At 40.5% G+C, this 26,486-nt stretch overlaps 1 protein-coding gene across 5 annotated transcripts in view; it reads left to right on the plus strand.

Annotated features, from left to right (window-relative positions):
- Window positions 1-20,614, plus strand: part of LOC109411621 (E3 ubiquitin-protein ligase COP1) — a 48,669-nt gene extending 28,055 nt beyond the window's left edge. For 2 of the 5 annotated variants that reach the window (XR_009998899.1, XR_009998900.1), the window contains exon 2: window positions 7,195-7,375. Coding sequence is in view for 3 of the 5 variants with exons in the window: in XM_029863048.2 (XP_029718908.2) it covers window positions 7,385-9,481 (2,097 nt within the window). In the remaining 2 variants the exon portion in view is untranslated. Of the gene's footprint in view, window positions 1-7,194; window positions 10,927-18,054; window positions 18,439-18,497; window positions 18,875-18,937; window positions 19,089-19,902 lie in introns of those variants that run through there. The other 3 variants (XM_029863048.2, XM_019685177.3, XM_029863049.2) reach the window with 2 other exon arrangements.
- The last annotated feature ends 5,872 nt before the right edge of the window (window positions 20,615-26,486 follow it).

The following is a 26,486-nucleotide window of genomic DNA, read 5'->3' on the forward strand; positions in this document are numbered from 1 at the left end:
TCCATACCAACAAGTTTTCATCATTTTTATATAGAACCGGTTGTCCGGCCCGAATCTAGATGAGATTTTCTTTCTTAGCATGTCGATAAATCACACAAAAGCAAAAGTCATATTTCAAGACTGCTTCGCGAAGTGTTATAGTCTTGGTGGGAACATATTCGATGCCCTGCTTAAATTTTTGCGGATCTTTATTTGTATACGATTTTAATCAGTTTCGGTTTGTAGTTCGTCGCCATCGTTTCTTTGAAAACACAGAATACAAAAATGATTTTATTGGTCTATTTTTACTACATTTTTAACAAAACATATTATCGTCGCACCACCAAATCGAAGTCGTCGCTAGAAGCATATGCGAAGTTGCAGCTGCGGAGTAAATTTGAATCTATTTTTTTCTGTTGCGCATCATTGGTGGCCGTCCATATACCACGTGGACAACTTGGAGGGGGAGGGGATTCGAGAAAAGTCCACGCTTGTCCACGGAGAGGGGGTGAGGGTTTACGTGGACAACATTGACATAAGAATTTAGAAACAAAGATTTACAAACGAAATAAATTATGTCGCATTATTGACGAGATTCTCTTCAGTTCTTTACATTTTATATTATTATACATTGTTTTTTAGTTGGACGTGACTTTTTCAAGGAAAAAAAAACATGGTATTGACTCATCGGCTAATTTGTTTGAAATTATCACAACTTCTAATTACTTACTTTTTTAGTCGAGGAATAATCCGGAGATTTAAAATGGAGTGTGTAGACCATGCAAATGTTGGTGTTTCAGTCGAAAAGTTTTCATTGAAGTTCTGTGTGGATTTCTCGAAGTTTCATATCAAATTTTGTAAACTACTTCGGAATTTCAAAATACATGTGAAGATTTGCAGGTTTATCTGAAACATTATTTTTGGAGCTTCCTTTCAAATTTAAGATGTTTCGAGATGGTTATTTTAAGTCTAAATTTCAGCAATTTAATTAAATTTCGACTATTCGCTATGCTATTTTAAAAGTTGCTGTAATTCTTGTTTTTGTAAAATACTGAGAAATATTATCTTTTCTCAACAAAAATCTAAAAAAAAACTTGATCTCAAGTTAAGTTAAAATTCTTAACAAAACAAAACATTTTAAAAACACCGTCTTCAACCAGAGATTGAACAGACTGAGCAATCATTTACATTAGGCGATGGACATCACACGAAACACCCAATGATACAGTGGGTAATTTTCCGTTTGACGAAAAATTTTCACCGACTGGAGCGGGAATTGAACCCACACTCCCACAAACATTAAGCTCAATTAAAAACAATATTGAAAACTTGTAGCTACCTATTTTGTTCCTCTTTGAGAAAGACTTTAAAATGAAGTCTCTCAAAAAGTTTTCTCCCTGTTTTTTTTTTTTTGTTAAAAAAATAAGTAATAACTTGTTTGTATTTTATATAACTCTATAGAATATTTGTAATTCATGAAATAATTAATTAAAGTTAAATACCTTGGCAATGTTTACGAAGAAAAAATGAAACATTATTATGAAAACTTTTTCAAATAAAATTTCCGTTTATTTTAGAAATATTGAAAAAAAAAAATTTTTTTTCCGAAGTCCACGTGGACATTGGGGGAGGGAGGTAGGGGCCAATGAAAAGTTCACGCTTGTCCACGGGGAGGGGGGAGGTGGTCAAAAACCATGAATTTTCTGTCCACGTGGTATATGGACGGCCCTTACGCTTATTAGGAGCTACAATATGCACTAATCCACATTGAGTTGCGACATTTCTAAGTAGGTTTAAAGCACCGCCGGACACTTCGGATTTCAACCAAAAGCATAATAAAAAAAATAAATCAGGGGACTGTTTTGGTCTTCTCGTTTTCTTATCCCGCATTGAAACTACATATGCTGCTGTGTTGAAAGACAGTTTGTCAGCTTAGCCGTTGTTATGTTGGCCACGAAAACATTGCAGTGGTGAGATAATGATGCCAATTCTTTGAAAGAAATATGCCAAAACTAAGCAAAATTTTCGACGGAAACAAAAACCTTTGCTCACTAGCACCGTCTAGCGGTGGAATTTTGAATCTTAAGTTTTATTATCGATTAGTCCTTGATCAGCCAAACAACTTTGCCGAAGACACCAACTCTCTAAGTAATCAGGATCATGAGATACATATATGAGATTGAAATTTCGTTAGCGTCACATCTATTTGTCTGTGATTTATGTGATATCTTAGACAAGCAGATGCAACACTGATAAAATTTCCATCCCATATACATAGCTCAGGATCCTGATTACTTAGAGAGTTGGTTTCTTAATAATCTTAAAAAAATTCATGTACCTAATGTAATTTTTTATAAAGTTTACTTAAAATCCTCAAAGTTTGAATGCTAGTGAATACTAGTAGTTCTCAGTTAGTATGCTATAAGTGGTACAAATTTGAGCTTGATTGGTTAACTCTACACAAAGTTAGAGCGTTTCTAGTAAAACACTTCTAATTTTTCTGTTATTTATACGCTTTCAATATTCTGTAACTAGCGCCGCCCCGTGGCAGAATTTTACAATAAAATTCCCATCACATGTAAGCCTTTGACCTACCAAACAACTTTGCCGAAGAAACCATCTTTGTAAGTAAGCAGGATCCATAAATATAAAGTTATAAAATTAGCATTCTTATTACCCCGTCTACAGTGCACATTGGGCAAAATCAAGCCCAAAGGTGGAAAAAATTAATAAATCTCTTAATACAAGACCATATGTGATCATCAATGGCTTATTCGAAAGCAAATTTTCTCAAGAATTGGTTGGTGGATGATTCACGTACGGGCAACTTCTCTGAAGCGAATTATAGAACCCGTTTTACCCCAGTTCCCCCTAAAATTTGTGAATTTCTGTTATCATTAAAATCATAACAAGTGCCGTAATTGTTATGATTTTAATGATTATTTCGCTGGGATATCATCGTCCCACTCCCATTGCGTAACGTTACATACAAAAAGTTATTAAAATGTTGGAATTTTAGGGTGTTAAGGGGTCAATTAGGCAATGGTATATTTTCAAGGTAGAAATTCATTTTTTTATTTTTATTTATGATTTTTTACGTGACAATGACTAAACAAATGATCGAATACACATGGTTTATTCCTAAAGAAACCATTTTTGGCGAGTTTGATCTTAAATTATTGGTTATATTCAAGTTTTCCCGCATACAAATATGAGTAGTTCCCATCCTTATATCACCGATTCCAAACATTTACAAACGATGAGCCATTGCTTATATACTCCAAATTAAAACAACTTTAACTTGAAACTTCTATGCATGATATGAGTTAATATTGATGAAGAGCTAACCAGTAATATCACTGAATCCTATGAAATTTGGAAATTTAGGGTACAATAGGGTTAAATGAGAAAAAAAAACATTCAAAAAGCTAAAAAACAATAAAAAAAATAGTTTATAGGGGAGTTTGGATAAACTAAGCTCTCAAACAATATGCTGCCGTCACCTCCCGTCTATGGGGCTATGCGCAAACAACATTTAGGATATTTTTGGAGTATACAAGCAATGGCTCATCGTTTGGAAATGTTTGGAATCGGTGATATAAGGATGGGAACTACTCATATTTGTATGCGGGAAAACTTAAATATAACCAATAATTTAAGATCAAACTCGCCAAAAATGGTTTCTTTAGAAATAAACCATGTGTATTTGATCATTTATTTGGTTATTGTCACATAAAAAATCACAAATGAAAATTAAATATGAATTTCTACCTTGAAAATATACCATTGCCTAATTGACCCCACAACACCCTAAAATTCCAACATTTTAATAACTTTTTGTATGTAACGTTACGCAATGGGAGTGGGACGATGGTATCCCAGCGAAATAATTATTAAAATCATAACAAGTGCCGTAAAATAACAGAAATTCACAAATTTTAGGGGGAACTGGGGTAAAACGGGCTCTATAACTCGCTTCAGAGAAGTTGCCCGTACGTGAATCATCCACCAACCAATTCTTGAGAAAATTTGCTTTCGAATAAGCCATTGATGATCACATATGGTCTTGTATCAAGAAAGTTATTATTTTTTTCCACGTTTGGGCTTGATTTTGCTCAATGTGCAGTGGTACAAATTCGTTTAAACGCACTCGATTTTTGAACGGTAAACTTTACGTCGCACTTTTTTCGATTTTTCCATAATTGTTTTTAGAGATAAGTGACATTTCAACACACGAACACTAGCGCAAATTTTTCCTCACACAAAAGTGCACGCCGATTGAAAGGCTATTCAGATTGCATATGCAAATATTACCCAATCGAATTGGGTAAAACGGGTAAATAATGATAAAACTAACGTCCGGGGCAAGAGTGCAAATATTTTCCTCGCAGTTTCACAACTACATCTACTAAAAAGGCACGCATACATTTGAACGTGATTACCTCTATTGGCAAATTATTTCACAATTTTTTATATCAATATGCATTTCTACAAGTACTAGTACTAGTGATACTTTGAGCGGTATTATCATAATGTTTAATATACAGCAACACAAAGAGAATGTATTGAGAAGCATGTGCGTTTAAACGAATTTGTACCACTGTAGTAGCAAGTTCTTGAAAGGAATGGCCCATCAACTGTAAGCTCTTGAATTTCCAAAAAACTTTGCCGTAGAAACCATCTAAGTACTGTCATACACCAGTATTGCACTGGAAGCACGACTGACCCGAATAAAAAATACAGTAGAAAAACCGAACGTTGTATTGTAACAGTACTATTTAGAACCATATTTTTACAATAGACACCACTGTAAAAATAAAAATGCAAAAACAATAAGATGTAATGTAGACACCATACAGTAAATTGTAAATAGGATTTTTACAATATACTATACGAGTTGTTAAGCATCGTAACAATATAAAAAAATATGTTTCTCCATATATATATATTTTTGCAAAACCATACATTATATTGTAAATGAATTGTTCTAAATACTGATACGTGGGTTTTAATATACCGTACATTGTATAGTACACGTATGGTTTTAAACAATAAAATGTACTGTAAATGTATTGTTTTTAATTGTAATTTCACTACTGGTTATACATTTAATCAAATGGTTTTGGAATGGTTCTCTTATGTTATGTTGTATTGTTTTACATTGCATAACCATATAATGTTATATTATCTTGTCATTTTCCTCCTGTTAATGGCATCTTAGGCTTACTAGCATTATAAGAATGCGCTTTGGGAATTCTCCAGAGCGGTTTGGATAACCCTTCATATATTGGATCGCCCACGTCTAAGTCTGAGTAGTCTCTGATTGCATTAACAGTTGAAGCTTAGGCTCCCATGCTCCACCAGCCAGATAACCGGGTTATGCAAACTAAACATTATTTGTGGCAGCACTTTGAGCGGCATGATGGACCTATGCCGAGCGCGCTAAGTATTATTAGACCACTAATGTAGTTGCATGAAGTGGATGACGAGGTACATAAGTATCATTACAGCGTGCTTAACCGTTATTGCAATATTGAGTCTCCAGTTTGACTAAAGTTTGAAATACACGGGGAAATACATAACAACTCATGAGAAACTGTCAAGTTCGATTCAAGTATAAGTTAAGTTAAAAAGCGAACCCGCAGACGAACCTATATTAGAAGTTCTTTCAGTGTTCAGTCCAGTCCATATGTTAAAGATGGCTCTACGACAAAGATAAAGTTCGTCAATCGTATTCCTCTCATCGCACTCTACATACCTAACCCGCCATATCTCTTGGATCTGCAGTTCTTAAGACATCTGGTTTACTACTTATTTAAACATTTTATTGACTTTAAATTGATGTTTCAACTTATTCACTTTTTTTTTCTTTCCTTTCCTTTGCATCAAAAAAGTCACAAACATCAACAAAACAAAGCACGGAAAAAATCTAAAACTGAATAAACAATTAAAAATGCACGGACAAATCATGTTTCGGAAAAGTGAATGGTTCAAACGTAAGAAAAACAGTATAATATATTGTTACATAAAAATCGAATGTAAATGTATGGTAGCTACAATGTGCAAAGCTTTTAGCGAACCATTTGCAAACAAAATGTGCACGCAGAAACTGAAAAAAAAACATGTTTGTTCTAACATTTGTTTTTCACTGATGGATTTCAGAGAGTGAGCGGCTGGTTTGTGTGTGAAAAAAGTTTCGTAGTTCACCCTCGCTCTCGTTGAAAGTTGAAAGTCGTGTGTAGAGTGCATGTTTTCCCTTCTCACGTTTCGCACTGAGGAGCATGCCATCTCTGCTCACCAGTGCTTCTCTATCTAAAACTAGTCAGATATGATAAGCAATGAATACCCATTAAAAATATTGAGTCATTGCTTTCAATACTCATAAACAATTAGAAAGGTTGGGTATCAACCACAATCAGAAGCAAATTGGAAGTAAGCCAAAGAAGAATTTCATTGTGGCTAAAAGTCGGAATTGTGTTTTTTGTTTTTTAATTTTCTGCTATCAGATGACTATCATTCCATATTTTTATGGGTGCCTAGTGTAGGACGATTGGAGGACATAAAGTTTCTAAAGTAAAAGTACCACACAATGCTGAAATTGACAAATGAAAAAAAAAACTGTGGGAATTGTGGAAGCAGTGTTCATAGAACACTGTGCTGAGAAGCAGACTCGGTTATAACTGGGATTTCATCATTTTTCATATGAATCTATAGATTTTATAACGTAATAACGAAATAATATTTGTTCCTGTGTGTCTATTAAGTTTTGTCCCTTTTGTTTGATTCTCGTTCCATTATTAACAGAGGTAGCATCATTTTAATTTACATTTGCTTCATTTTTGTATTAGGTAATTCTACCCAGGATGTGCTATTTTGCAACCCAACTCCATAACAGCAGACCTGAGACGAAAATTGTTTGCCTAATTGAGCTTCCTTCCGGTAGTCACAAATAGTACGCACGTCGCGCACTGTGAATATTTTCCAATGGCCAAAAAAAAAACGACTAAGCTGTAAAGATTTGGCGCGTTGCATTTTCAATAGTTTTCTTTTCTTTTTTGATTTGATTCATTTTTCCCATGGGACTTTGGAACGGTCTCGTTGCTTCTTCTTAGTTTGAGTTATTTCTCTCGTAAAACTGTTTCTTCCTATTCTATCAATATAGTTTAGTCTGTGATTTACAAAGTTTGCTCACTTTTGGCATTATTTTCGTTTCAGCTCCGCTGTTATGTTGTAAAAAAGAGCAAATAACAATCTAACACACAAAAGAGAGTACTATATGAGCTGAGAAAAGGAGGAAGATTGTAAGAAAAAGACGTACACGCGATAAAAATATACGTGTAATTGAGAGGAAAGCTATTTCGGAAGCGGAAAGCAGCAGAAAAAAGGAGCGAAAATTGGCATCGAAATGACAACCCGTAGGCAGCTGTCGGATGTGCAGTCCTCGTCTTCCAGTGGGGGTGGTGGAGGCGGAACAATGTCTGGTGGGACAAGCGGTGGCGGAGGCGGAGGCTGTCTGAGCGACTCAATGATATCCTCCTCTGGCAAGAAACGAATGACTGCCCTGAATGGGATTCCCTCCAGCATCGACGACAAGAGCAACGACTTTCTGTGTCCGATTTGTTTCGATGTCATCACCGAGGCACATATCACCAAATGTGGCCACACGTTCTGCCACCACTGCATAGTAAAGTCGATAGAAATGACCAAAAAGTGTCCCAAATGCAACTTTACCCTACCCTCACATGAATCCATTGTGCCGAACTATTTGCTCAACGATTTGATCACTAAGTTTAAACTAAAGGGAAAGCGGAACGATTCCAGCAATACACAGTCCGGTGACTCGGCAGATACGCTGAAGAACTTCCTGGCGTCGGAATCGAAGAAGTTATCTCTATCGGACGTAAACGTAATGCTGGAGATTCTGAATCAGCGGAAAATATTGCTGGAAGCGGAATCCTGTGCGGCTCAAAATCGGTTACTGCACGAGTTCCTGAAGCACTTACTGCAGCAGAAAGAACAGCAACAACTGCAGGTGGCGAATGAGATTGCACTGATCAAGAACGATCTCACGGATGTGGAGAAAATTTTGAAAGAGGTGCAAAGCAGTTGTCCAACGGTGGAAGAGGTTGAGAACAGCGTGAAGGATGAGAAGGATGAGCACGTGGTGGCCATCAAGAAGGAGATCATACAAATTATCGACAAAATTGACACAATTACCGTCCCATCCAACAGGAGCGAATCGTCCGCAGAAGGTTTCAATTTGTACAAAAATGATCCAAGTTCTTCGTCGTTTATGGCGCGAAAACAGCGGATGTACCAGCACTTTGATGACTTTGTTCAGTGCTACTTTGCGGCGCGAAGTGAGGAACTATACTTTGGGAAGGATCGATCGTTTAGCTCGGGCTCGCTAGGCACATCCACGCCTACACGATCAATCGACACCACCCGATCCTCGCGATCGTTGGATACATTCCGGGAGAATCTTATCAAATTCTCAAAATATAGTGCGTTACGACCCTTAGCTACTCTGAACTACTCCTGTGAATCGAGCTACGCCTCAACGATCGTATCCAGTATAGAGTTTGACAAAGACAGCGAATATTTCGCGATCGCTGGCGTAACGAAACGCATAAAGATCTTTGACTATTACTCGGCGATTCGAGACGCCGCCGTAGACATCAACTATCCCATCAACGAGATGGTGTGTAGCAGTAAGATTTCGTGTGTGATATGGAACAACTATTTCAAAGAGGTTCTGGCGTCCAGCGATTACGAAGGACTGGTGTCTGTCTGGGACGTTAGCACCAAAACGAGGACCAAAGCTTACGAGGAGCATGACAAGCGAGTTTGGTGCGTTGACTTCAACGAGGTGGATACCCGCTTGCTTGCTTCCGGATCGGACGACGCTCGTGTCAAGCTGTGGTCCCTGAACGTAGATCACTCCGTGGCCACGATCGAAGCTCGAGCCAACGTGTGTTGTGTCAAGTTCAATCCCAAAAGTTCGTGCCACCTGGCGTTCGGCTCGGCCGATCACTGCGTGCACTACTACGATCTCCGGAACATCAAAGAGCCGCTGTGCGTATTCAAGGGCCACAAAAAGGCTGTATCCTACGTGAAATTCCTCAACACGACCGAAATCGTCTCAGCTGGAACCGATGGACAGCTAAAGCTGTGGAATATCAACTCTCCGCCCTACTGCCTCCGATCTTTCACCGGTCACATAAACGAGAAAAACTTCGCTGGCCTGGCGACCAACAATGACTACTTGGCGTGCGGCAGTGAGGACAACTCACTATGTGTGTACTATAAGGGCCTGTCGAAGCAGCTGTTCAATCTGAAATTCTCATCCAGCTCCGGTTCTGGATCCGGCCGATCCATCTCCGATACCGAGCGCAACGCCGAAGGAAACGAATTCGTTTCGGCTGTATGCTGGCGGAAGCAAAGCAATATCATCATCGCCGGCAACAGCGAAGGAATCATCAAGATTCTGGAAATAGTGTAAAATACGTAGCTGTGTATACAGTAGAGACAAAGCAGAAAGCCGGTCTAATTGTTAAAGTTTCTGACACATGCGTTAATTTGTTGTTTCTTTCCTTTTCAATAACAACCACAACCCAGCCAGGGTGTGTCACATATCGGTATAGATCCTATCTCCCATCGCTCATAGAATTTTTGATACAAATGCGAGTAATTTTATCTCAGTCACAATATTTGAATGGTAAAATTGAGCAACAGTTGCCAGAAGTATACTTGATTTTATAAATTTGTCACTTTAGTTCTTTACCGTATTTCAACATCTACCTACTCTGTGACATGTGACAAATGTGAATGGTTGATTTTTCACAAACTGCGTGTTTGATACATAATGTTTCTAATCAAGAGATCAAGAATTTCGTTATTTTACCCCACTTCTGATGGTATCCCTAGTGAAAGTCCAAGTTTTCACTTGGAAAGTAGAACTTTGTTTTGAATACTTCGATCAAACTCTTAGATACCTATTTTGTTTTGTGATTTTCGTCGCATATTCATTTTTTCCCCAAGATTATATTGGGTTCATAGATACACAATTTCTATTTTTACATGTCCCTGGAAGTCGTGGGCAATGACGAGTTATTGGATATTTGAAATTTGACACATCCTTTTCCACACCTCACAAATACCTTTACACAAAAAAAATCGAAAAAAAATCAATGCACACACACAACCGCTCGAGTGAAACCCAAACGTTTTAAACGATGTTAATAATAAAGTGATAGACTTAGTGAAAACTAAAATAACAGAATAGAATAAAACGCTTTATTTTGTTATGAATTTTTCATAAAACATAAGGACGTAGGCATTAACTAAGTTCTAGTGTGTCGTAATTCCCTCATTGACGAGGTTGAACTGAAACAAAACTAGAAACTAACCCTAAGTAATGTCAAAAAAAGAAAAATTGTCTTCAATAAGCAAAAATCCATGTGTAAGAAGAGTAGATCGATGGTATATAGATGAGAATTGTCACCACGAAAAAATACGAAGGGAGTCAATTAAAAAACCACAACGTGAAGCCAAGTTGAAATGATATCTAGCAGAGTAGAAGCAACAAAAAAAAACTGTAAATCCTAGAGTTAACATTGAGACGGTCGTAGTGAAAGGTGTGAATTTATTTACAATCTCAAGTTGGGGGTAGAGCATCCTCTTTGTAGCCAACCACTAGTAGAGAAGAGGCAACGCGTGGAAACTAGAGACGGTGAGAGAACGCAAAAGAAATTGAAATCTATATACTATCCCTATTTTTCTAACATACTACTTCAATGTCGATATCATAAACATAAACCGACTGCACTGAGAGACAAACTATTGTAAAACCAATGGTAGTTTATACATTTGTATAGAAAAAGAAATCCGGAGATCCTACTGCACCTCGTTAATTTTTATTCTTTATTAAAGTATCTTATCCTTGAAGTCCGTGTGTTTTTGTCCTTTAAATTATGCCAAGTCCCTGTCTCACGGTTGAGTGGCTCTATTGCTTTCTCATACGAACCCTGTCGCCATTGATTCAGTATAACTAACAAGTCCTGACTTGACGCCAAGATCAAGTTTAGTTGCTACGTCCTGTGTTTAACAAGTACGGATCTGGACGTTAAATTAGCAGCATTAAAGGCAAGTACGTTTAATTAACAAATTGAGAGGCAAATCTATGAAAAAACATCACTTGTTTTGGTGGGATTCGGACCCACGACTCCGAATCGCAGGTCGGGCGCTTTAACCACTTTACCCACAGAACAAGTTACGATTCTACGGAATAGAAAATCAAACAAACTTCGAAACGCCACTCTAACCTGGTCCGTCCTCACAACTTTATCTCTCCTTGACTCTTAGATGTAAACCTCTTGTAAACCTACGAACAAGAAGCCGGAAAAGGCCAATAAATTGATTGTCATATTTATATGAGTTGCGTTTTCTCTAATGGCCAATTTCTTGACCTCGGCTTAACTGGTAAGCCAGGCTTACCCATATAGTTAAACCTGGTTTAACGCTTAAGCCAGGGTGAAGAAATCGCCCCTAACACACTTAGTCTGCCGAGCGTCGGACCGCGTTGAGTGATTGCTCTACGCATACTAGCTTGACCCAGAATCTCTATCGACGGTGCTGAAATCAAGGCAGTTGAAGAATTCGTTTACTTTGTAACGAATAATATTGTCCCACCCTAATTCTATCCGACCTTCATTCATAAATGTCCACCAAGAGCTTTCGGTAAACTTGTGCTGCCACCTCGTTTGAAATAGGGCAACTGCCGATGCTTAAATTTCGCGTAGGGTATTTTAACCAATAGTGGACCCCTTAGTAGCTGAAAATTGCTCTGATCGTTGAAACAGTATGATATTCCAATTAAATTGCCCCTGTCAACGTTTGCACAGCAAGTTCTATGTCTTTCCTGCACATTGCACACAAAAACCTTACCAAACCACCCTATATTTCCCATAAAATAATCATTTCAAATCTGGCTCAAATTATCCTATAGTGGTCCCCCCGGGGTCCACTATAGGATTGTTGGGGTCCACTATAGGATAAATCGTATTCTCTTACCATGTTAAAACGGAGACAATAGTGGACCCCCTTGGATTTAACCAATAGTGGTCCCCCAGATTTGTTTACATTTACAAATTTGTTCAAAAAATCAAATTATTGCTTTCCAGCGTAGCTCCACCACTTGTAACTACTGGCTAGGAACATGATCCATCGTCTCCCGGTGGAAGTTCACCGGTAAAAACAGATTTAAGCAGGAAAATTAGGAAAAATATAAGGGGGTCCACTATAGGTAAGGGGTCCACTATTGGCTAAAATACCCTAGTTATTGTGGGTTCCGTTCAAATTAGTTCATCACTTCTACTCGACCATACGAATGAACTTCTTTTGGAGTTCATTTGATTGTACTCGAGAAATATGGGTTGCATTGAGAATCAAATGCTATTAGGTATTTGAAATTTGAAAAGAAAACCTTTTCAACCTGGGAAACACCCGAGTAATTTACCGCAATTGCGATTAGTTTTGTATACTGTTAAGTGGTACAATGCTTTTTGTATTAATAATGCGCCATTTGAGCGGAGATAATCAGTATTACCGGACGTTTTTCCCAAGTGGTACTTATAGTTCAAGTGAAGCCAGAAGCCACCAATTGTTAAGCCAAATTGCTATAAAGTTTTGCTAGTAATTTTGAATATCGTTGCAATCCTCGTTAGTAGCAAGGAACAAAAAATAAGAGTAGTGAATAACTATTTGAACTTTCAGTAGTTGATTTTTTTTGGAAAAGTTGTATCCTTAGTGCCAGTTGTACCCACGTGCTACTTAGATACACTAGGCTCAGGTAAGACAATCGACCAACTGTAAAGCTATCCAATCAGTCTAATGAATCACGTTGACCAGGAATCCCTACTCAACGTGGGGTGCCAGTGCGGAGTAGGCAATGCATGCACAATATGGAGCGAAGTCAACCCTTTGTGAGGACCACTTGCATAGTCGATCGAACCTCAGACCCTTTCGTCTCGTCGTCCACCATTCGAGACCTCCAACGGTTTAATCGCCAAGAAGTGTGAGCATAGTGATCGACCAACACGTGCTCGTGAAAGATTTGCGCCCAGAGTAGTTGTGCTCGAAAATCCTTCGCGCGCAAGAAGCATGTTCACCGACGTTTCGACTGCCTCTCAGCGATGTTCATTCGGGATTTTTCCACCCGTCACCCGGTCACTCGGGGAAATAATGCCGGAAATAATGAGCTCAGCATCCAGCTTCAGATTCCAGACCCTGCTGGCCTATTTGAGGCCGTACAACGCCTTCTTCAACTTGCAGACTTTCGTTGGCGCCTTCTGGTCCACGAACCCTTCTGGTTGCTCCATGAATATTTCCTCGTCCTCTAGGTCTCCCTGCAAGAACGCCGTCTCGGCATCCATCTGCTGCACCTTCAAATTCATCCTGGCCGCCAGGGACATGAGGTAGCGAACGATGGCGTATCGCACTACAGGTGCATAGGTCTTATTGTAGTCCACACCCTTAACTTGAGAGAAGCCCTTGATTACCAGGCGGGCTTTGTATCTCTCCACCGTCCCATCGGAGTTGGTTTTCACCTTGTACACCCACTTCGACCGCAAGGCCTTTCGTCCGGCAGGTAGCTTCGTCAGCTCCCACGTGCAGTTCTTCTGTAGGGCGTCATACTCCGACTGCATGGCCTCCTTCCACCGGTCGCTGCCTTCACCGGAAATCGCCTCCTGGAACGTATTCGGCTCATTGAACACCACCGGATTGGCATTATGGGGACCATCGTACTCTGGGTTCGGTTCTGAAAACTGTTGAGGATTTTTAGGGGCGGCACTGCAGTTCATAATAAAGTTTCGATACTTGCCTGGGGGCACGCGTTCCCGCTCACTGCGCCTTACCAACTTGCGTGGGTCCTCTGTTTGTGAGGGGAGCGCAACAGGCTGCGACTGCTGAACGGGCTGCTGCTCTTGAACATCGGTTTCTTCCCCCTCCGGGTCATCGTAATCGGACTTACTACTATCTTCATCATCGTCGTCTTGCACTCCGGGCACGTTCCGCTGATCTCGGTCTTGATCTTGGACAACTGGCTGAACGACCACATCAAGTGGAACATCTTCTATGGTCGCTTCTTCAAACTCAGGAATCTGGTTGATCGCACTTTCGTCCAGGAATATGACATCCCGGCTGACGATAACGTTCTTCACCTTCGAACTGTACACTCGGTACGTTTTGGAATTGCTGCTGTAGCCCATGAAAATTCCGGGCTCGGACTTTGGATCCCACTTCCTCCTCTTCTCTTTCGGCACGTGAAACATTACCTTGGATCCAAATACGCGCAGATGGGCTAGGTCCGGTCTTTTTCCGGTAAACGCTTCTTCTGGTGTCACCGGCAACCCTTTCGTTGGCGATCGGTTGATCACGTACGATGCCGTCGCAACAGCTTCGGCCCAATAGCGCTTCTCCAATTTCGCGTCACACAGCATACTCCTCGCTTTCTCCACAATCGTCCGGTTCATACGCTCAGCTAATCCATTCTGTTCCGGATTGTATGGAACGCACATCTCGTGCTGAGTACCGGACTGCCGAAGAAACTGCTTCATAGGGTGATTCACATATTCGGTTCCATTGTCCGACCTGAACCGCTTGATTTTCTGACCTGTCTGGTTCTCAGCGAAGCTCTTGAAGTCTTGAAACGCTTCTAATACTTCCGTTTTTGATTTCAGGAAATACACAAACGCCTTCCTACTTGTATCGTCAATAAACGTTAGGAAGTAGCGCCTTCCTCCAATCGATGTCGTCTCCATGGGTCCACAGAGATCGGAGTGTACCAACTCCAGCACACGGTCTTCACGATGTCCCACGGATCGAAACGGCTGTCGTGGATGCTTGCCTTATATGCAGGGTACACACTTCGTAAAGTTGGCCACGCTGAAGTCGAATCCACTTGCCATGCCGCCTAATCGCTTCATGCAGCCAACGGATATATGGCACAACCTCCGGTGCCAAAGCTGGAAGTTGGTTTCCGCCTTGCAGGTCATATTCGCCGACGGACTGTGGGCTTTCCTCAACTTATACAAACCGCCGGACTCTTGTCCAACCGCAACTACTTCGTTCTTCGGACTGACGACCTTGCACGCTTCCTTCGTAAACGTCACGCTGTAACCGTTTTGGCACATTCTACTTACCGACAGCAAATTTACTGCCAGATCCGGTACGCACAGGACCTCGCTCATGGAAATTTCGCAGGTTGTGGCTCCAACATCCGCCGACACGTTCACCAGTCCTTTGGTAACCACCGGCACCGTCGCATTGTTGGCCACGTTGACGCTTGACGAAACACTCACCGCATCCTCCAGAAGGTTTCTGCTCCGGCACAAATGAGCGGTTGCTCCGGAATCGAATATCCAATCTTCCTCTGCTGCCGCCGCGGCCATAGTGGACGGCTGGCTTGCATTGAGCGCCGCGAAAAATGCGGCATGTCCACTGTTCTTGCTGTACTTCTCCTTCTTCTTCTCGACGGCTTGACTGGAACACTGGGAAGCGAAGTGGCCCATTTTCTTGCACCGGTAGCACTTCACATTGACTTTGTCGCTGCCGGCCTTCGGACCTTGCTTGGGCTTACTCAGGAACGCTTCTCCGCCTTGTTTCGTATCATTTGAAACTTTCACGTCTTGAAGGATCTTCGCCTTGACGATGTCCGCTGTCAGCTTAATTCCGGATGACTCCAGGCCGAGGATCATCGGGTCGTACTGTTTCGGCAGGCCTTTCATTAACAAACTGGCCAGCCAAGCGTCATCGACCTTGAATCCGACTTCCGCCAACTGATGACGAGTCGTGAACAGCTCATTCACGTACTGCTGCGTCGTCTGGCAGATGATGTCCTCGTCGCGCTCAGCTCCAACCAGCCGGATTCCTGTGAGCCTCCTCAGCAGACCGATCCGTAGGGCCATGGCTGGCCACGGCCACTTTACGGTCTCAACAATGTAGGCCTAAATATGTAATAAGAACATCCTTACGAAAACATAAATTTTCCTAAAGCCACGGTGGTCAGATCGGTGCAACCAAATATTAGTCCTGTTCAACGACGTAGGTTGAACTTGCTCGAACTTGCTCCATCCCGCTCTTTCCCGTTTGTTGACAAATGGGTAAGAGTAGGATGCAGCAACTTCGAGCAAGTTCAACCTACGTCGTTGAACAGGACTATTATCTCGATAGATAATGAGTTTCTGAGTTTTATGAGCCAAAAATTTTTAAAATCGGTGGAAAGTTGACAGAGGTATGTGTTCGCTCACGAAGCGAATTTTCCAGTTTCTGCCCCCACATCGACGCCGACAACAGCGAGACCAAATTCCAGCATCATGCGAGCGAAGCGAGACGAGGACGCGAGGAACACGCTGCGACATGTTCGCATCGCAGCATCGAGCAGGACACCGACCAATGCTAGAAATCCTCTACATAGAGATAAGCGGAAGTTACATATGTCGATTCGGCAACGCTGTTCATTTTGTTTACATCAGCTGCCAACACTTGCTGCAAAGCTAGATGTTCAAACTTTGTGCGTGACTTCGTAGTGGTTCAAGTTGTTTTGTTTACATTTTCTAATTATGGTAGATTTTTTTTTCAAAATTTTGAATAAAATAGCGGAGCAATCGATGAAATCTGAAATTTATTGCAAAGTGTTACACACTTAAAACAGAATGCCAAGATCAGCTGTGCGGATCTCGGTTGATGTTGATTTGCTGAAATCTCGGCTAAACGCTTGACGTTTGATGTTTGATTGTAGCGGCACTCATGGGTGCTGCTATGAATAAACTTTAATTTTTGCTGATATCTCAGTTAAAATGCGATTGCCGAGCGCTCGGCTGTGCGGATCTCGGCAAAAGAATGAAAATTAGCCGAGCTCAACTGAGTGTGTAAGCTAAACATATCGGCAGAAATGAAGCAAGAAGCAGCAATGAAAGTTTTTTCGAGAAGTGCAGCAACAAAAGTTTCGTCATAAGCTTGAGCTTTTGAAAGCAGAATTAATTAAATTCTATCTTTTTACTAAACCCTCATATACCGTCAATTTCTCGATATTAAAAATAAATAATTTTAATTTATTTAGTTCGGATTGCAATACCGTTCAATCGACGCCTTCTTGCGAACGATCAGCCTGTTCATTTGGCTCACACTTTGACAGTTCTTTCTGCACGATTGGCTTACAATGGCCGCCTCCGCAGATCTCTATAATGTAGGATTACTAACCAATGCGAGCGAGGCTCGCGCTGATTGGTGGGTGATGTATTTTGGGAATGCTGGGGTAGGGTATAAATGAAATGGAATTCGCTCGAAGAGCATCAGTCTTTGTAAAGTAGTGATCAAATAAACATCGTTAAAGTGAAACGACTCTTTTCCTTGGACAGCCGAACAATCAGCCTTTTACAAGGCTAACCACTTGAGAGTTATTCGAAGTCGTCGAACTATCGTCTGCAGCTTTGTTCCTGCGGCCCTTTTCAGTGGGAAGAGCCGGCCAACCTCCGTCCAGTGTCCGTGATCGGACAGTATGATCATTTCACTTTCGTGGGTACCCGGGTACCCTGCCGGCATTCCACGTAAAACAAAAATCAGAAGCCTCTTCCCCAGCCCCTCCTTTCTTGAAAATTCGGTCAACCCCATTAATTGATATATATTCACGAGTTCTTAGATCTAGCAGAGTTCAAATTCTTACTATCAATAATCATTTAAATATCGAGATTTGAAATTGAAAAAGGTACCCCAGTTTTTCAATGAGTTTAAGCTTATTGTCTCCATGCAGTCAAAGTTAGCCATTTTTAACTCCACAAACAGCACCCACATTGCGAATTAAGCTTTGTCCAGGACCTTTCAGGATCAAAAATTGCACAGCGTTGTTAGTAATACAAAATATTTATGCGTTAACAAAAAAAAAAAGTTCGATAGAAGTTGTTGTCAAACAGAAAAATGGTTGGTGGCAATATAGATGCCACTGTCTTGTGAAGGGCCATGCAACTCCAACCGCGTTGCTTATTTTCTCCGTTATATTCCGTCTTTCTATTTCAGCTGCGGACCAATAAAATGTGGCCAAGCACGTATCTATTGGGACCTGGGAACCTATCCGGCCGTGGCCGTCGCTGGCCTCGGCGATGCGTCCAAGTGGGATGAGCTGGACGAAATCAACGGTGCCAAGGAGAACGTTCGCATTGCCGCATCCTCCGGCGTGAAGGCCCTATCTGCATGCAAAATTGGCCGGATCGAGGTGGAGGATTTGGAAGATGCCAAGGCGGCGGCCGAGGGGGCCCTGTTGGCCAACTACAAATTCCAGGAATTCAAGTGCAAGGATAAGCAAACAACACTGCCGGCCGTTTCATTCGCGGAGAATGCCGAGGGTGGCGAGCAGTGGGAACAAGGATGGATTCTAGGGCAGGCTCAGAACTGGGCCAGAACGTAAGTTTGATGAGGATGTATGAGGTGATTTGAATAACATAATCCTGCTATTATTACAGTTTGATGGAAACCCCAGCGAATCTGATGACGCCGACCATCTTTTCCGAGAACGTGAAAAGCAAACTGGAATGTGCGAACGTAACTGTCCAAGTGCACGATGAGAGCTGGGCCAAGGAGAAAAATATGGGCTCGTTCCTGTCCGTTACCAATGGAACGAAAGAAGCAGCCAAGTTCGTCGAAATCACCTACAAAGGAGAAGGCTCGGATGATAAATGTATCGCCTTGGTGGGAAAGGGTGTGACCTTCGACTCGGGCGGCATCAGCTTGAAGCCGTCGGCCAGCATGGATCAAATGAGAGCGGACATGGGCGGAGCCGCTAACGTTGCGGCCACTATCTACGCTTTGGCTCAGCTGAAGGCCCCTGTTTTCGTGAAAGGTTCGTTGGCTCTCTTGGTTTAGCGACTTTAACCATAGTAACAACATAATATTTCATTTGCAGGATTTATCCCACTTTGCGAAAACATGCCTAGCGGCAGTGCGACCAAACCGGGTGATGTGGTCTTCGCCATGAATGGCAAAAGCATTTGTGTTGACAATACCGACGCCGAGGGTCGGCTCATCCTTGCTGATGCCTTGTGTTACGCTTCAACGTAAGTAGTCTTTCAAAATCTCATGTCATTCTTTTAATTTTATTTGAATACAATGCTTAAATTGGTGGAGTCCGGATCAGTAGCGAACACCAACTTTGCAGGGTTGTTGTCCGATGTTATTACTCTTCTTACTTGTACACTGTTCACCATATATCTTTGGCGAACTCGTTATTAATCACATTCGGCGCTCCTGCACATCACCGACTTTTAAGTACACAGGGTCAAATATTTAACAAAAAAATGAACTAAAGAAAAAACATATGTTCGACACTAATGAAAATTCGGTCGAGTCAAACAAGATGTTTGCACATTAGTTTCTTTTTGTTCAACTTTCTGACCCTGTGTACTGACATCTAAAGTAGTCCTAGCACGCGTCGCTCGAAAACTCCCGAGTGCTTGCAATGGATCACTAAAACAACTAAAACGGCCGCTATGAAATGAACAGATAGCGCCACCGTAGCCTTGTGTGTTTGACGTAACTCGACTGCTGTCACTGTGTTACCGTCCATATATGGTGGCGCTTTTGTTTTGATGCGGTGAGTAGTGAAAAAGTCGGCTTCAATGATCCATTCCTCCTCGAGCGTGGTTTTAATCCATGTCTCATGTCGTCATGTCTGTAGAGGACTGTGTTAATTCGGGGAAGAGTAGCACAATGCTCTGCCACCGTTCCAAATGTTCTAGCGATAAAGCAGCGTCCATTTATTACGTTACGCTGAAATCTGATTTCTTCGATCCCCCCCTACCCCCTCCGTAACGCTTTTTTGTATGAAAATCCTAAATCGTTTGTCGTTTGTTTTTTTTTTTTTTTTTGTAGATTCAATCCGAAGTTCATCCTGGACATTGCAACACTGACCGGAGCCATCAAGGTTGCGTTGGGTGATTGCGTGGCCGGAGTGTTCTCCACCAATAACGCCCTGTGGAATCAGATTCACGCCGCTGGTTCCGAGTCCGGAGACCGAGTGTGGCGCATGCCCCTATTCAAGCACTACTCGGAGCAGATGTGCGACCACAACGGGTACGATTTGAACAATCTTGGCAAGGGTAAGGGAGGTGGCTCATGCACGGCAGCCGCCTTCCTGCGGGAGTTTGTTCCGAAGGAAATCCCTTGGATGCATGTCGATATGGCCGGCGTTATGGGCGACTGTAGCGATCAGGGCTATACCGGAGCCAAGGGAATGACCGGACGTCCGATGCGCACCCTGGTTGAATTCATCACAAATGCTAAGCCCTAGGAATGGAAGGAATGGCCGCCAGCCAGTCGGAAACTACAAAACGTCACAGCCTCAAGATAAATGGTGCATTTGAACCCAGTGAACGGTAGGTTTTAGATATTATTCCAAAGATCACAACAAAATACGAAAAAAAATGTTATCAACAAAAAAAAGTGTAACAGAAACAGAATGCATGTTGAGTGGTAAACTCCGTGATGCAAGCCATCAATATAATTTAATTACAACCCTAACTTGTTATTGTTTTCAGTTGGAACATTTTGCACGCAATAAAATTTGGAAATTATGGGAATGCTACATATGACAATGCGGGTGTTTATTTATATAGGAAAGAAACTTTTTCTTACTTTTCATGTTTAGAACAGTTCTTGAAGCACTTTTCTGAGGGACAAAATTTTGGAAAGTAGTTCTGGACTGACAGAGTTCTGTCTAAAGTTTTGCTAAAATTATGAATACCGTGTGCGCACCTAACTTTGCGCAGGTCCAAACTTTGCGCATTCTTGTAAAATAACGAAACAAATAACTAAATGTCAACATATTCACCAATTTAATCATTGCACTAGCATTGTGTAAACATAAACATTATTTGACGAATATTTAATTGTCATAAAATCTTTGTTTATGTTGAATAATAAACAAAAAATACACAAAAATGTCAAAATTTGCCTCGCCTTAACACGGTTGCCTAGAAGTAACTCTACTAAAAATCAACATTTTCCTCGATAAAACTGTGCAATGATGATTAATTTTGCAGTTAATTGACAAAAAAGGTGATATTCTAGTAATATCAATCACAGTTCGTAATATTTTTTTCAATTTAATTAGTAAATAGTGGTGCGCAATGTTTGGAACCATTATTTGAACAGTGTTCCTAATTTTTGCGCACTTTCAGTAAATCCATGTTGAACGTGATTACATGACGTATGAACCATTTCAATATTATGTAACACCAGTACTGATAATTTCAGGCCTGCCTCTCCACCATGTAGCAGATTTTGTATAGAAATTAGTAGAAAATTGTATGAACCGTAGCATTACGGCAGGCACTCTCCATCTGTCTACAATGAGACGTGATTTGTGAACAGTCCTTCATTTGGATTTTCCGGCGGTCAATGTTAGGGACGATTCAAATATGACGTTCACCATTTTTTTAGATTTTTAGAACCCCCTCTTCCCCTGGGCCACCCTGGAATGTCTCCCAGGATTTCTTATAAAATTCTTTCCGCATTTTTGACGCTATTTTTCTTGGTATTCCTTTTTGAGGTATACTTCCGGATTCCTTCCAGGATTCCTGAATTCCAACCGATTTCTCCTGGAGTTTTTCACGGGGATGGTATTTCTTCCCAAAGTTCCTCCAGTGCTTTGCTCAAAGAAATCTTCGTAGGATTTCTACCAGAATTTATCCCGAATACTCTATAAGAATGTTTGTCGGGATAAATAGAGGAATTTCTTTCGGCACACCTCACGGAAATTTTATCCGATTCCTTCCGGTGTTCCTCTTGGGACTTCCCCAGAAGATCTTCACAGAATGTCTTTTAGAGTTGCTAAAGGAGTTCGACAATGATTTTTCTTAAGGGCCTAACTGACTTGATCGATTTCTCTTCGTCGACTCTCTCTTTTGCTAATAACTTGATCAGAACAAACAAAATCATTATTCTTTTTGTTTCTAGCGCAAGATGTAGTCGTCGTCTTCGCATTTCAACCAAAAAATCTTTGGAAAACTTAATACACTTTCCGTAATAACACAAAGAGAGGATCGATGAAGAGAAATCGAAAATGTCAGTTAGGTCCTAATGAAGAATCAGGGTCGAGTTATTCCTGGGGTTTCCACTAAAGTTCCTCCAAGGGTTTCTGAAGGAGTTTTCACGAATTTACTGCAAGAGTTCCTCTAGAGATTTCTTTCTTTTTTCCTGTGATATCTTCAAACCATTGCTTTGGGCTTTCTTCGAGATGTTCTTCCTGGTCTCCTACAGGAATTTGTTAAAAGTTTTCGCGAGGTTTATTTTGAAGTTTTACTTTAGATTTTTCTCGAAGTATCTACTGGAACTTCTCTCAGAAGATTCCTTCCGATGTTGATCATGAGATGTCTCTCAGAGTTTTTCTTAATTTACCCTGGATTTTCTCCTTAGATTTTTTTCCTGAGTGCCTTCTGGGTTTTCCACAGGAGTTATTGCTGATATTTCTCATTGAATTCTTCTCTTGCATTTTTTCAGAGCCAGGCTGTTTCTTATAGTTGTACCGGATTTCTTGCAGTGATCCACTTGAGAGTTTTTACAGATATTCTGTGCATTATTCCTAAAATTCTTCCCGGAATCTTTACCAGAAATTGTCCCGAGATTCTGGATACTCCTTTAGGGATTTCTCCCAAAGTAGTTGCAGGGATTCTTCTACGGGTTTTCCTCAGAATGCCTCCTGAGATAAATTACGAAATACCTTATAGGAAATTCATGGAGAAATATTCGAGGGAATTCAAACAAAATCTTGCGAGAAACTCCGCAAAGTGTTATTGAAGAAATCTCGACAGGAACTTCAGGAAAAACCTGAGAAAAAATGAGAATCTCGAAAAAAGTTCTAGGCAATAGTAATCCCGAGAAGAAATATTAAGGACATCCAAGGAGGAATTCTGAAAACCTCATGGAATCCTGAAAGCAGCTGCGTACGAAGTTCCGCGAGGAAAACAAGAGAAATATCGGGAAACTATCGGTAAAAATCCAATAGTTTATGGATATGTGTCCCGGAAAACCACTAAAAAAGACATGAACTGTGGCTTCAGCCGGCGGCTGTACCGATTGAACGAAACTTAACACAGAGTGGCTATGGATAAGAAGTTATTCTCGTGAAAACTTTCATCGCTCGGAGCGGGAATCGAACCCTCATCCACCCGGACTCTAACCGCATGGCTACGAGGTTCAACCAATGACATTCTTTAAGAAACTTTGAATAGTTTTGGATGGATCTTCAGGAGGAATCCAGCGAGAATCTCAGAAGTATATCGGAAAACCTTTGCAAGAAATATCGGGACGTACTCACACAGTTATCTCGTGTGAAAGAATCTTGCGGTAAGCCAGGAAGAAATTATGCCAGGAATCATGCTCAGAAATCTTGAAAGATTTTTTGAAGATTAGGGGAACTTACGTATTTTCGGCAGTTTTGTTCTCTTCGTCATGGGGGTTTTTTTGAAACCTGTTGAACTCAGAGTTGGCATCAAATCCTTCCCAACCAAGCTGAAAATGATCAAGTTTCAGGCAATTTGGCCGGCATAAATCCCTCATGACGAAGAGAACAAACCTGCCGATGATACCCTAAGTCACCCTTTATAATTTTTAGAAAATTTAGGTTATTTTTTAAATTATAAACTTTCAAAATTTCATCTGGAAAAACCTGGAAAACTCAGGGAATTTTATTTTGACTTATGAGTAGACACCCTGCTAATACATGGCATATCACAATTTTTCAGACAACCCTAGCCCCCTCCCCCCAAAGATGGACGTCATATTTGAATGACCCCTTATTATTCCTATCCGTAACGGTCACTTCATTTATCATGAAGCTTTTACCTTTGATCTTTAGCCACAGGAAACAACCCCTCATGAAGTTTGGATTGTTCACACGGTACCGTGACCGGCCCTAATTCTGCGCAGTCCCTAATTCGGCGCACTTTCTCGAATATACCACAAAATCACGGACGCTAGTTCAATTAGCTTTAAATATATTTTTTGAATATTGCTTGAATAGTAATGAAAAAGTTTGTGAAGAAAAAAATTTCAAATCAACGATCATTATTTTGTAAAAAAATGAAATGATGTTGCAAGTACTATAAATTGCCTGGAATCTGTGTCCGTTAGCGAAACTGCTAAAAAGTTGCTTTATGAGCTGAAGCATTTTGCGACATAAATAATGAAGAGAATGTCTGTTTTTCCATGCGCGTCCTGTACTGCTGTCTTCGAGGAATCAGAATCGGCAAAAAACAATTGAGTTTTCTTCTTCTTTTTTTAATCTTCTTGTTCTTCTTAGGTGCGCAGAATTAGGAACCGGTATAAAATGGTGGTCCTAATTCTGCGCAGACATTTCAACACTAAGTTTTGAACATATAATTAATAAACAAACATCATATAAATGTCACCATAGTTATTTATGGATATTCTATGTTTCTAGCAATCCGGTGAATGTAATTACGGCTCAACAAGTTAGTTTATGAACTTTGAAGGCTAATTTACGATTTTTGAATTTTTGATCTGATAGTTCGACCGGATTAACCACTTGTTTTAAACATTTGCTATCAACCTCGGGGGAAATTTTATGGATTCATGCAAAGTTCGTTAAATGCGATAAATGATGTGAGTTTACATGGAATTTTCCTAAACAGTGGAAACCCTGGAATTAGACAAGAAAGAAGTCTCAGTTTGCAAACAAAGATTGTGCCACCTTGTCATGGCGAAAAAGTTTATATTGCCTTTAGAAATGAAAGTAAATTTTACTAAAATGTACGTGTGCGAATAACTGAAAAGGGGCCATGCACAAATTACGTCACGCTTTTAGGGGGAGGGGGGGTTTGCATAACGTGACGACCCATACAAAAAAAATAAGATCTCATACAAAAAGTGTGACATAGGGGAGAGGGGGGGTTGAAAATGGTCGATTTTTGCGTGACATAATTTGTGTATCACCCCAAAGCTTTACGTAGTAGTATTCGATAATGCTACAAAATCCTTTTGTGTATTATGATTAAAATTCCCTTTCCTTAGTAATCAAAGTAGGTGAAGTATCATGTTGAGGACATGCAAAGTTCCAATATGGTCGTAATGTCGTATAAAAGTTGAAAATGAAGAATTCAATTGAATTTCATCTATGAATCATGTTCTCATTACAATATGTTATCTTTTTAGAGTTTTTCCCATGTGCGCAGAATAAGGAACATTCCAAAAAAGGGTGCGCAGAATTAGGAACAGAGACACACTTTAGAATTTTCATAATTTTACATATAAATTGAGTGTTTTGTATAAGAATTATATTGTTCCCTCATTTACAAAGCTAATAACTATGTGCAGTCAAAAATTCAGCCAAATCGGTTCGATTTGGAATTTGTTACAGCTGATTAAAATTGAAAAAGTCTTAGATGCGCAGAATATGGGCCCTCCACGGTAGGTGCCTAGTACGAACCGCAGACGAAATCAAGAACCCCGGAGGCCTCTGTTCCCCCTCCTTCGTAGGACAAAATATTTCAACAAAGATCAATTAAGGGCACACTACCTGATCTGAATAACTTTAGTTTAATGGGCAAACGTTAAATAATAGCATTTTTGATAACTTTTTTGAGCAATTCATAGCATGCGCAAAGTTAGGAACAATCGAAGATTTTGTGCGCAAAGTTTGGAACATGGCAATGAAATAGTTTTTCTATTTTAAGTATTTTTTGGGTAATATTATGATTTTTTTTATATTGCAGACTCAAAGAAGGATCACTAGTATATCGTATGAGCATGTTGTTCATGATATATTTTGTTTGTTTGTATTTTTTATAACGACTAGAAATTTGATTTTTCTTAACTGCGCAAAGTTTGGTACATACACGGTACCCTGAACGAGTTCAAGCATTCGATAAGTAATGTTAGATGTTCATCCAATCCCATCCGAAGGAGGTTTGGATTGTGAAGAGAAGATAATTATGTGCGACTGTGGAATCGAGTTCAGTTCTAGGCCTACTGGCGACGGAGATAGTCGGGTGACTCCGTAGCTAGAAGGAATAGAAGCGCCCGTCTAGCGAATTGGGAGTCGTGAGTTGGATTTCTTTTCATTATTCAAATCTCAATTTGTTCATCGAGCATAAATTCTGTCGTGCACATCGATGTCAAAGCATTTTCAACAGTGTAATTTCCCACATGGCTTGGTCAGCCAAAGCAAAAAAAATCAAGAAATTAATATTAAGAAAGTACTTGCTCCATCTTAGTATTTGTTTGGGTAATTTCTTGAATATTGAGAATGCTTTCGATGCCGTGCCTTTCAGTGTCATATTGAAAGTCGCATTACGTCACAAGCTACCTCCAATGAGATATAGGCTATCTTTACGCTTATGCGTTTTCTAGTATCCTTCCCAGGGCACTGATTAAACTCGTTGTGGTATGGGCTATGAGCTCTCGTTGCGCTTATGCGTTCATTCCCTCTTCTAGGA

The sequence above is a fragment of the Aedes albopictus genome, chromosome 3, assembly GCF_035046485.1.
Source record: "Aedes albopictus strain Foshan chromosome 3, AalbF5, whole genome shotgun sequence".
NCBI classification, from domain to species: Eukaryota; Metazoa; Arthropoda; class Insecta; order Diptera; family Culicidae; genus Aedes; species Aedes albopictus.